General features: G+C 42.4%; 1 protein-coding gene and 1 long non-coding RNA gene across 2 annotated transcripts; both read right to left on the bottom strand.

The window, feature by feature from the left end:
- Positions 1-1,125: 1,125 nt before the first annotated feature.
- Positions 1,126-2,051, bottom strand: LOC110674463. Its single transcript, XM_021838671.1, has 2 exons — positions 1,985-2,051; positions 1,126-1,919 (listed from the first exon to the last, which is right to left on the bottom strand). Exons 1-2 carry the CDS (start codon positions 2,024-2,026, stop codon positions 1,188-1,190), a joined length of 774 nt encoding a protein of 257 aa, XP_021694363.1. The 5' UTR covers positions 2,027-2,051; the 3' UTR covers positions 1,126-1,187.
- Positions 2,052-12,306: 10,255 nt separating this feature from the next.
- LOC110674462 lies at positions 12,307-12,726 on the bottom strand. Its single transcript, XR_002498888.1, has 2 exons — positions 12,631-12,726; positions 12,307-12,550 (listed from the first exon to the last, which is right to left on the bottom strand). It is a non-coding gene; the product is annotated as an uncharacterized LOC110674462 (long non-coding RNA).
- Positions 12,727-12,965: the final 239 nt, after the last annotated feature.

Raw genomic sequence — 12,965 nt, 5'->3', positions numbered from 1 at the left:
TCTGCTAGAGGCCCTGACAAAGCTAGATCTCCAGCTGTGCAATGAAGGTACCGTTAGCACATTTAGGAAAAACGGACGAGCATCGGTCATCGATCTTACATGGTGTAGCCCATCGCTGGCGGGCAACATTAACTGGAGGGTAAGTGAGGAGTATACCCATAGCGATACGCTATGCCATTGGCGGACGGGACTGCGCAACAACGCCGAGAACCACAACTATCGTACAGCAGTGAAAGACGAAGGCCTTCGACAAGGACCTTTTCGTCGAAGCACTTAGTGTAGACAGCGATATCCCGGATGTCGATGCGGTGGAGCTGACAAGGGCGATGGTCAAGGCGTGTGACATAACAATGCCAAGAAAACGGAGGCAATCAAACAACCGGCGTCCCGTATACTGGTGGAACGAGGCACTCTGCACTCTTCGCGCCGCTTATCTTAAAGCCACGAGACGATATTAGGTAGCGAGACACGATGAAATCCGAGAAGAGCGAAGCAATGTATTCCAGCAAGCCAGGATGGCTTACAAACAAGAGATTAAGCTGAGCTAGTCCAACTGCTTCAAAGAGCTGTGCCGAGCAGCTAATGCTAATCCTTGGGGGGATGCCTACCGAGTAATCATGGCTACAATCAAGGGCCCGTCGACGGCGGCCGAAACACTTGCGGACAAACTGAGAGCCATCGTCGAGGGTCTATTCCCAAAAGCATAACCCTATAATGTGGCCGGCCACACCATATGGTAATGAAGAGGTAATAAATGCCGAATCTCGTCAGATCTCCAACGATGAGTTTAGTGCTGGAGCGAGCAATTCCCCGGGTCCGGACGGAATCCCCAATGTGGCACCTGATGCAATGGTCATTGAATTTTCAGATACGGTTGAAAAGGTTATGCAGAAATGCTTGGACGAAGGTCAATTTCTAGAAAAATGGAAAATTATGAAACTGGTGCTGATGTCGAAGCCAGAAAAACCGCCCGTAGATCTAGCCCTAATTGCTTACTGGATACTCTCGATAAACTCTTGAAACGGGTTATACTCAACATGGTGATGAAATTCACAGAGAGCGAGAACGGACAGTTTGGATTCAGACGGTGGACGCCATTCGGACGGTCCTGGGGAGGGTCCGCTATGTCCATAACTGGTACACCTACCCTATATATTGCATCAATCATCAACAAGGTATACAATGCTTCAATTAGTATGGGAACTGGTTGTGGTCCTTCTCTTACGGTAGGATTCGACAGTTGTGGTTTTCCTTTTTCTAAGCTTTGGTCGTGCAGTGGTGGTCGTTAAAATCGGACGTTTTCGCCTAAGACGCTTTCTGGCCAAAGCTTCAGTTGGCCTGGTCGTTGTGATTCTCCTCTTCTTTTTAACCAATCCTTTTCCCACTGTTCCTGATGTCATCATTGCGTTCGAATCCGGGTACATTGATGCGGTAGAAGGTGGTAGGGTCCATGAAATCGCCACAGGTTGCATAACTCCAGGCGACGATATGGCCATTGTGGGGATTTTTTTTTTCGAACTGATGTTTGGCTGGGAAAGTCCGACAATGGGTCCATCCGAGTCGTCCAGTGGGATGTCCGATGATGAGTCATCTAGCATCATGATGCCTGAATCGCGATCAAGTATTTGTTGGAAAATGTTGAAGGTGTTGTCCGAAGTTGGATAAAAATCAACTATTTCGTTGTCCAATGGTAATGTTCGCAAGGTATTTTCAGATTCATCATCGCTGTTGAATCTACCCGTATAATTGAAGGGCGTGAATGGATAGTCATCGTACGAGATGTGCTCGGAAGGCTGCCATTCGGGATATGGCTCCAAATTAATTTGACTAGAATTTTTCGGAGGAAATAGAATGATTTCCGGCCATTCAAATTCGTAATCTTTCGTTAGGTTGTAAAATTGGCAATTGATAGCAGCCTTCTGAAAATAAATTCAAATAATCGAAAATTCAAAAAAACATGAAAAAATGTTCAAAACATATTTACCAGCTGAAGTAGGACGAGTAGAAGCTTGGCCAAAAACATCATTCCCTACGTAAAGAATGACATTCACTACACGAGATTGATACCAACAATAACGGTTTTGTTTGAAATCAAATGGCTAATGTACTCCTCTAATTGGTAATGTCATTAACCGTGGTCATAGTTCTCGATAAAAAAAATTACCAGAAAAGTACAATGGCGTATTCGCTTTGATTCGATACTAAAAAAAATAATTTTAAGTATGTGCGAAAATTGAGCCGAATACTGCTCATATTCGCATAATCGACGTTAGCGCCAATATGATTAAAAGTCTTTCAGTGCGCATCGTGCTGTACTGTGTCTACACAAATTCTTGCAGCACTCGGAAGTTTCTAAAACAGTATTTTTCAGTGAAAATTTTTTCTGCCTATTGATCCCTTTTTGATCCTTGTTTGCAAGCTAGCGGTGGCAATCCTTATTGAAAACTTCTTGTTAATCCTTCTTGAAGAAGTGTGAATCTTTGAATTTACAACTTCCTTTCAAAAAGCGGGATTAAAAACTATCTTTAAACGTGTCAATAATGGAAGAAAAAACGTTTCTCCGGAAGGCGAGCTTTCTTCCAAGGGTGAAATGGATAATGTTGATAATTGCATCGAAATGAGCAATCAGTTCGATACTCTAGACAAATTTTCCGAACACCAAATCGAACAAGTCTCTAGCCTAAGCTCTTTGATTCAAGTGAGGAAGCAAAGAGTGCCGTCTATCGTGGTCAGTTGTTCCGAATTTGGGAGATTTAGGCAGGAGATCTCGAACTCCATTAGGGGAATCAAGGTCTCCTTCCAAATCGCAAAGAAAGGAAACTCTTAAAGATCGCGAAGAAGTTCAAACATCTTGAAGAGAAGAAGTACAAATGTTTTACTTATGACGAAAAAACTGAACGTTTGTTCAAAGTTGTCTTGAAAAGTCACCTGAAGAGATCAAAAATGGAATAAATAAATTACTTGGATTTTCCCCAGTCCAAGTCATCATTATGAAAAAGGGAACCCAATCTGACATTATTCGGAAAGGGTTTTCTCAAGAATATTATTTAGATCACTTTAACAAAAGTGATCTAAATAATATTTGAGCTTTAGAAAATGCTAGACTTATGTTCAATGTCCGTGTGCCATGGGAGCATTTCCAGAACCCCACTCAGTGTCTTCGGTGGAAAATTCAATTTTCTTCCATCGGGGAGCCGTTCGAATCTTTTAATTTCGAATAGATCAACCCAAGCAAAATCGTATGCCGATATTGTAGCAGGCAGTTTTAGCTCCTCCCCTTAAAATTGTTTTCATACGAATAACTGTTCTAATTGTTTTAAATTATGTGTTGTTTTGTTTAGTTTTAGAAAGTTGTAAATTGCTATTTACGTACTAACCCAGGGGTCACGTTCGATATTTAGGCTAGTCATATCGAATTCGTCCATCGTGCACCAGAGTGTCGGACTCGAAATCCACTATCGACTACATCCACCTTCGCCCACGAGCCATTCCCCCCGGAACTGCTGCTTGACATTACTTCATGGGGAGGTCGGTCCAGCGATTCCGGTTCACTGACGCCCCGATGACCCAAATCTGGTGGTTTGTCACGATCGATGCTACTCGGCATAATCCCCGATGGTGGAGCTAGTCTACTCCAGCGGAGTGTTCCCGACGTAGGAATATCTTCCGGAACCGTTAAGGTGAAGTTGAATCGAAACCAAAGTTCAAATTTGCAAGAGCACGGATCTGAAGAACCAAACATCCGTTTAAGCTAAAAACTTAATCGATTGATCACATGCTGGTGGTGACTTTGGCTTCGATTCATCGTCACCTTAACGTAACGCTTTTGTTCTCGCTTCACTGCTGCTGACCGGTGAAGTGCCGAGATCGATTCCGGATCACTGCGGCGCCGACGACTTAAGCCAGTGACTCCCTACGTACTACTCAGGATAGTCCTTAACGGAGGATCTATCTTACTCCGACGAAGATTTCCCCGACGGCGGAAGATCTCCCGAACCGAGGCTATCCGGACAGATGCCGAGGTCGGTCCAGCGATTCCGGTGGAGAGAAGCTTCCGGTTCACAGGCGCCCCGACGACCATTTGCCGGTACTGTTTCGCGATTTACTCAGCTAGTACCCGGCGGAAGGACATACCGTTTTGACTCATATTCCGAACACTTTAGGCCAAGCGTGTCTTCAAATGCATCTCATGGACATAAATTACATGATATCTGTAAAAATTTCTATTCATTCGTCAAGTCTGATTGTTAGCTGTTGGGTGTGTTGGTAAAAATGTTTATTTTAACGAGTTTAGTATTTTTTATGCAAAAGTATGGAACAACATTTTGATTCAAATGCTGAACACTGTGTTCATTCTGTCTCATATTCCGAACACCTTGATTCAAATTCCGAACAGTACGAATAAAACGTATTCAAATCAATAATTTCGCAAATAAATTTATCTGAGCTGGTTTTACTAGCCTCGAACTAGAGAATCATCACTACTCCAGAGGTCTAAAATAGATTGGAATATGTTGCAATTGAATTTCAATTGACTGCCATTTCCTAGTAATTTGATGACATATTTCAGTGAAACATTTCAACCAAATCGCCATACAAAAAGCGGGTGTTCGGAATATGAGTCTGTTCGGAATTTGAGACAAAACGGTAGTCTACTACGACGCGATTAAGTGCCGGGGTCGGTCCTGCAATTCCGGTTGACTTAACTTTCTATTTGCAGGCGCCTTGACGACTTATTACCGATGCTATGCTACGCCCGCTCTACTCGGTCGAGTCCATAGTTGGTCTCCTTCATATGCTCGCTTCAACAGACTGACGCTTCCGACGATTCCGGCTGCCCCAACGACTCAGAGCCATGTGCTGTTCGCTGCGTTAAGTGCCGCTGCTCCTCTTGCCATCTTTGTTGTAACAGAGACATCAGTTGGACGATTATCCTGTTTACCGCGTCCCATTTTTCTTGGTCAGCACACATTCGTTGGACAATTTTGTGCACATTAACATTCAGTCGTCGCGCTGTTGTATTTTGTACAACAGTGGTGAAAAAACCTCGCTTTTCGTACATAGCGTCAGCATGGTGGTTCTTACGGTAGCAAACCGCACGACGACTGAAGGGTTAACGTCATTGCCGACGACGAATCTCATCTCTTCTCGCTCATGCTCGAAGCGCGGACATTTGAAGACCACATGCTCAGGGGTTTCATCAACATCGCCGCACCCGTTGCATAACGGCGACATTGCGTGTCCAAACCTATTCAGGTATTTCTTGAAGCAGCCATGTCCAGACAAAAACTGCGTCAAGTGGATATTCACTTTTCCGAATTTTCTGTTTACCCACATCGACAGGCACGGACAGTCGGTGGGTCCATCTACCATTCTAGCGCTACTATTGTTGAAGCTTAGCCGAACATCTATCATCACTCCCAGGTGCCTGACTTCCCGCTTTGAGTCGATGGTACACTGTCCAATTGAGATTCTCGCATGCTACACTGCCTTTCGGTTGCTTATCATCACTACTTCGGTTTTGTGATGGGCTAACACAAGCTTCTTCCCTCGCATCCATCCTTCCACGGCATCTACTGTCTCAGTAACAAGTATCTCTACTTGCTTTAGCGATTCGCCGATGACTATGAGCACCACGTCATCCGCGAACCCAACGATTCTCACACTCCGGGGGAAGCTCAGCTTCAATACTCCGTCATACAAAGCGTTCCAGAGGGTCGGGCCAAGAATAGAACCCTGTGGGACGCTCGTCGTGATTGTTGTGCACATTTCCCAGCGTCTGTTTCGTAGGTCAGTGTACTATTTTGAAAGCAGCTCCTCAAAATCTTACAAAGATACTCGGGGACCTCAAATCTATGCAACGATTAGGCGATCGCAGCCCAACTGGCACTGTTGAAGGCATTTTTTACGTTCAGAGTGACCACTCTGCAGTACCGATTATTTCTCCTCGACCGTTTGGATGGTATCAACGTGGGATCTACCCTTCCGAAAGCCGAACTTCAACTTTTTGCCAACTGTGTCCAGCAAACATATCGGTCTATAAGCTGTAGGATCTCCAGGAAGCTTGCCTGGTTTCGGCAGCAGCACCAGATTTTGTCGCTTCCAAATGCCGGGGAAGTTACCCTCGTCGATACATTTTTGCAGCAAGACCCTGAACATATCCGGGTTATATTGAACTGCTGCTTTCAGTGCTACGTTGGGGATACCAACCGGAGCCTTCCTGTTTTTTAAGACTTTCGCCACCGCGATCAGCTCAACGGTCGTTACCTGGGCTTCTTCTTCATCGTCATCCTGAGCTTCGTACGGTGTGGACGACCAGCTCATTGGGTCGTAACGCGGCAATAGCGCTTCAATTATTGTTTTCATCTTCTCCAGACACCTATCGGGTGGTACAGCTGGGCCCCTTAACTTCGCCATTGCAACTCTGTAGGCGTCACGGGTTTGAATTGGCGTTGCGACAGAGCTCTCCCAGACAGGTTTTCTAGCTGAGCCTGCTTTCCCTGTTAAGAGCGGTTTTTGCCGCCTTGTACGCTGGTCTTCGATCCGCTCTTTCCACATCGTTGCGGGATCTCCACATCCTACTCCTAGCTCGAAAACAGCTCGCACGCAGATCGGCAATCGTCGAGTTCCATCAGTAGGCTGGGCGGCGACTATTTTTCGGTTTACCCTCCCTCGACATGGTTGCATCGCACGCTTGTATTTGTATTTGTATTTGTATATTTGTCAATTCATCTGACTATGTGTCTTAATGAACAATTAATGTAAAAAAAAATATAATCAACTATTTGAAACGCATATTGAAGACATATACAACGAATAACTTAATTCTAACACTTTAAAAATGCGTCAAACAAATATCAAATATCTTCCCGTTCTTCCTCGCGTTACACTCGTTCAATCCGTTGTCGAAATGTAGAAGTTGCCAAGCCGAAATCAAAGAGGTGATAGTGCTCGTTGAAGCGTGCTGCCATGTATCGAATAGGGTCATGTAATCCGTAATTAACTGTCCGAGCAGGGAGATGTAGGAAACTTCTTGTACGGAGTGGCCGTTCTGGTGCATATACTAACAGATTGGCAAGAATTTCCGGTGAATCAATTTCGCCTACCAAAACTTTAGCTACAAACACTGATTGAGCTGTAGACCTTCTGCTCTCAAGTGTGTCAATACCCAACAGTTGACAACGATGTTCATATGGTGGCAGACTTGTGGGGTCTCTCCACGGCAGATGCCGAAGGGCATAGCGCACAAATTTTCTTTGTACAGTCTCCAGTCGCATTATCCAAACCCTTTGGTATGGGCACCAGATGACGGATCCAAACTCTATGATGGAACGCACAAGGGAACAGTACAACGCTATGAGACAGGTTGGGTCACGGAATTCATCCGCAATTTTGAATATAAATCCGAGCTGCCTATTAGCTTTGGCGATAGTGTCCAGATAATGGGGCTTAAAAGTTAGAGCTGAATCTAGCGTGATACCTAGGTCTCGAATAGTATCTACACGATGTAGTGGCAGATCATCAATGGTATAGTTGAATATAATTGGCTTTTGCTTGCGGTGAAAACTGATCACGTTGCATTTCTGAACACTTATGGTGACGAAGTTCCTATCGCACCATTCGCAAAAAACGTTGATTAGATGTTGTAGCACCAGACAATCGTTCTCGCATCGAACAACTACAACAATTTTGATGTCGTCAGCAAACAGAATTCTGCATCCAGTAGGAAGAGCGAATCCAATGTCGTTGAGAAAGATGGAGAACAACAGCGGCCCTAGGTTGCTGCCTTGGGGAACTCCCGAGGTGTTTGTAAAGTAGCCCGAATTTGCTGAACCTAGCTTTACACAAAGCTTCCGGTGCGTTAGGTATGACTGGAACCAGTGAACCAAATCCGACGATACGCCAAGTTTGCCTAATTTAGCAAGTAGTATGGAGTGGTCGACGCGATCAAACGCTGCTTTGAGGTCGGTGTAAATAACGTCCACTTGTACTCCTGCTTCCATATTCTGCAGACACAGTGATACGAAAGGAGCGAGGTTAGTTGAGATCGATCTTCGGGGGTAGAAACCATGTTGGTCAGGTAAAATGTAGTTTTTACAACAGGAGAGTAGGACATCGTTGACAATTATCTCAAAAACCTTGGAACAGGCGCAGAGTGATGTGATGCCTCGATAGTTTTCCGCATTCTTCTTATCTCCTTTCTTGAATACCGGAAACATGTAAGAATACTTCCACCGCTCTGGAAACAATCTTTGGAGCAAAGAGGCGTTGAACAGCTTCGTCAAAGGCAGAATAAGTTCGGTAGAGCATTTTTTCAAGATGCTTGGTGGGATACCATCTGGGCCACTTTCGTTTGAATGCTTTAGCTTACGAATCGCTGATTCAACCATATCCGGAGTGACAGAAAACATGCTGAGATTGAACGCATCCCTTGGTGTATCACTGAGCGCCGTATCTATTTGTGATTCAGCGGCAGTAGAGTCGTTGAACACGTTTTTGAAACGTTCTGCTAGAAGATTGCTTTTATCAACCACTGATGCAGCGAATTTGTCGCCGAAATAAATTTCGCTAGGGAGACCATCCTCTTTCTTTTTAGTTTTCACAAATGACCAAAACGATTTTGGGTTCCTGCGAAGTTTATCCTGCATGCGATTAGTGTAGCCGTTGTACAAGAAACGATTGTAGCTGCGGTATTCATTGCTTGCAAGAACAAAAGATTGCTTGGTTAACGGGTTTTTGTTTTCAAGGTACTTCCGTAGTGCTTTGGACCTTAAACGCTTCAAGTATCGAAGGCGTGCGTTGCCCCAAATTGGTTTCGCACTTGGTCTTCGCAGAGGCACATTTGCTGATATTATATGGTTCAGATTACTAGTAAAATAGTCAACAGCTTCATTGACACAGAGGCAAGTTTCGAGGTATTGCCAGTCGATTAAAGCAAGTGCTTGTGACATTGAAACATAGTCAGCTCTGTTGAAGTCAAAGGCCAGTGGATCGTCGAAGTTGTCATACTGAATGGGTAAAGACATATTGATTTGATTTGTTGTGCTTTCAACCACAAGAGTAAAGATTGTAAGGCAACAACTCCGAAGTGCGCTGTGTGTAGTGGAAATCACCTGGTGAATGAATGTAAATCGAACGTGAATGAATGTGCTAATTGTAAAAAAATGAACACTGATCGCAAACTTTTTTCACAAGCATCGGATTGATTTGCGGTCTTCGGCAATATTGTTCATCGTAGAAATTTCTATCGAGATTTCTGTTCAGAATTTTTATAGAGGTAAATAGGCGACCTCCGGCGATTTTTTCTTGTAAAAGTAAGTTTTCCTATAGTAAATCCCATACAAACTTTGAACGGCTGGCGCTAAAATATAGTTTCTCCGATCGAGCTGAAATTTCGCACGGTTGTTATGGGACCTAAATGCAATCCAAAAAGTGGACTGGAGCGAGAATCTTAATTTTTCATATAACCGTGTCCCAGGCTAGTGAGTATACTCCTCACTCACTCGCCAGTTCAAGCTTCCTGACAGCCCAGGGCTGGTTACGTCAATAATTGACTCTCGGCCATCTCGACTCGACCAATGGATTACAACAAAATTGTAGCAAAATTATATCAAGATTTGTTACAAGTAACAAATTTGATTGAAATTTTGTTAGAAGCACTTTGGGTTGATTGAGGAAATTATAGCACAATTAAAACAAAATCAGTTATAATAAGGTTTTTTTTTTTTTTTAATTTGTTTTAATTATAATTTCATTTATCTTTTAATAACTATAACACAATTTGTTATGAAAAAATGCCTTTAACAATTTTTGTTATAATTAGGTTAAGGAAAAAAACAAAATGAGTTATATTTTTGTTTGATTTGTAACATGATGAGTTACATTTTTGTTTAAATTATAACAAAAGTTTTTTAAAATTTTGTTTAGTCTAGAGGAAATTTTGTTATATTTTTTGTTATTTTAACTACTAACCAGCCAAAGTTGTAACATATTGTATTAGAAAACACGCGCTATCTGGGTAACAAAATCTGTTACAAGTCTGTTGTAACCAGTAATCTCATGATGTGCAGCGAATCATGATTGTTACAGAGAGCGATTAGTGGAAAATGTTCTAAATTATGGACTAAATTTTGACGTATAGCCTCCGATAGTCGAATTAATACTTGGAAAGAAAATTTGAAAATTGATTTGCTGATATGAACTTTTTGAATGCTTCCATTTTCCATTCTTCTCGAGCCTAACCATTTCAGAACGGATTAGGCGAGCACATCACATTATATTACATCTAAATTGACCGGATGCTAGTTTGCCATGCCAACTTTGTCGAAAATTCCACCACAAAACTTAGGACAGTTCTGTTCAAACTAATGGTGTTGTTCACAGCAAACATTTCGCTCTCCTTTCGCATCCAGCTCCTAGCAACAAAATGGGCCAAAAGTTGCATGGAATATTTATCTGGATATTTTGCATATTCTCGATTCTGAGTGGTGGAAATTCACAGATTGCACCAGCATATGTATCACATTTATTCAACAAATCCAATGCTAAACCGTACCAACTGGTTCCCAGTTTCCCAAATCAGAGCAATGCTTCGATGACAGCCATAGAATGGGACACTGGAGAATTGAGAGTTAAAATTTTGCCAGCATTCAACGGCGAATCAGCAAACTGGCAGCACGACATGGTGGCCGACTCGGAAGATTCTCAGCACAATGTGTGATTTAAACCAACTGATACTGAAATTGAATGTATATATATTCTGATTTTTAAATAAAGCTAAAATTAACAACAAGTGTCAAATATCATTTCGACTACAACATTTCAAAAGGGCTTAACTACTTTTACAAAAAAAAAAGATTTTAACGTTGCTGCAAAGTTTATGCCACAGACAAACAGCCGTCAAACTCTCATCATTGTTCATCGACCACGTTTTTAACGGTCGTTTGATAAATATGGTAGGTGGCCAAACCGCCATCCGCAGCACTCGCATCGTTTTTTCTTGTTTGACGTTTACACACTACCGCCATGTGTTGGCCCGTCGGCCAAAAACACCGATTTTGCATTGGGCGTGATTTTGATCGTGATTTGTTCTAAGTGTTACGTCTGTTTGTTTGTGTTTATACTGTTGAATAAGTCATATGAGCTGCTCAGCTACGAGAATTGTTGCTTACAAAAGCAGTTACGCCCTTTTGAATTATTGATAACAATTGTGGAAATCGCTAATTATCATAAACAGGTGGTAACTGCCCAATAGGCCGTCCCTTATTTTTCGAAAATGCGAAATGTTATAAGTTCGTCATTGTTAAGTGCTCGTTTTGGTAAGAAAAAATCAAATAGAAATTTGAAGTCCATACGTGTACCTTAAGTGGTCCCCCAACGGCCCTGAAGGTATTAGGCGTAGATGACCCCGTGCGCAAAATCGAGCTCACTGCTCTAGTGCACGCAGCATGAGTTCGAAAAGCCACCAGTAACAATTTACGATGACGAATTTATAACATTTCGCATTTTTGAAAAATAAGGGACGGCCAACTGCCTAAGTCATGCCCCAAGTACTCGATAATTACCGATTATCTAGACGATTCAAGGCAAACATTATTACACTTCTTGCGACACCGTCAGAAATCGTTCCACTTATGGCAGGTACTCCATTTAGTTGCCAAAGTAGCAGCACAAACGTGATAATAGAGGTATTTCAGTGCAGAACATGTCTTAAAAGCGGAATTTAAAATTAAGAATAGGTACACTTCTTCAAAAGATGCTTCTCAGTAGCTCACCGAAGCACCCTCAGCAAAATTTTCCTCTGGGATGGATAGAAAAATTGGCTCATTGTCATGCAAAGCGTAGGTTGCCATTTGAAACACGATGCGTCTGGCGATGACATTTTCATGTATTTTATACATTGAAACTTCCATTTACGTGAATTATATGAATTTTATTTCTTACTGATGAATCTTCTAAAATTAACGGCTTTTCAGTCTTACGGCCAATGGCCGAAACGTTGAAAAGCCGTTAATTTTAGAAGTTACACAACAGTCGTATTCTAATAATTACTGATGAATGTTTTGTATATTACTCGGGACATTGCAGCAGTACTAAGCCAATGGAACTTCTTAGTGTCTTAGTAATGATCTAAGATGGCTTCAAAAATTCTTGAACTCATCGGCGTTTGTAGTCTATTTTAAATCAATCTAAATTCCATGCAAAACTGTTTTCCGAGGACGATTCACGTAATGAAAATTCCCAACCTTTGACCCAGAACGTAAATGGCGGTTACAGTGTAGCTTACTTCAGTACAAGCTAAGAAAATTACTCGTCATCAGGGTATCGTTTATTACCATCAAAAATTTGGACCGATATCGTTGCTAGGTGGATGCCGCCGATTGCTTTCCATTATTCCTGGACTATTGCCTTTTGCACCGCTGATTCTGATCCACTGCCTTCCCTGTTTGGATCCAATCGGGAGACCTCCGCGACTTCGGAACATTCGAACGCCGCCAACGTGGGTAAATCGTGGCATCACCCGGACGGAACGTTGTGCTTCGATGCATTTCTATGGGGAATGAAGAAGTTTGGTTTCTCATTAGCTGAATTCAAAGTTTTTTTTTTTTTTTGAGAACAAATTGAACGAACCGTTGAAAGTGCAGCAAACATCACAAGAAATAAGGTACACCACGTAGACGACTTCATCGCATTGTTATCGAACGAATGAGAACACGTGCCTCAACTAACATAAAATTGACGGTGATTACAAACGTGCATAATGATGATTTGATAATAATGGAATACCTGGCTTGTGAATTTCCTATGATAATGAATCTGTTTTGCATTTCTCGCATTTAAGGCTTGACGTATTGTTGTACTTCCAGAACTAGGTTATGATAACACAGTCAACTCTCTATAGCTCGATATTGGAGGGACCAACGACTTAAAACACACAAAACCAAAATAACTAAGATCCAAGGGAC

Source organism: Aedes aegypti, chromosome 1, assembly GCF_002204515.2.
Source record: "Aedes aegypti strain LVP_AGWG chromosome 1, AaegL5.0 Primary Assembly, whole genome shotgun sequence".
In the NCBI taxonomy this organism is placed as follows: Eukaryota; Metazoa; Arthropoda; class Insecta; order Diptera; family Culicidae; genus Aedes; species Aedes aegypti.
Note: the sequence above shows the minus strand (reverse complement) of the source record. Positions and strands in the feature narration are given on the sequence as shown.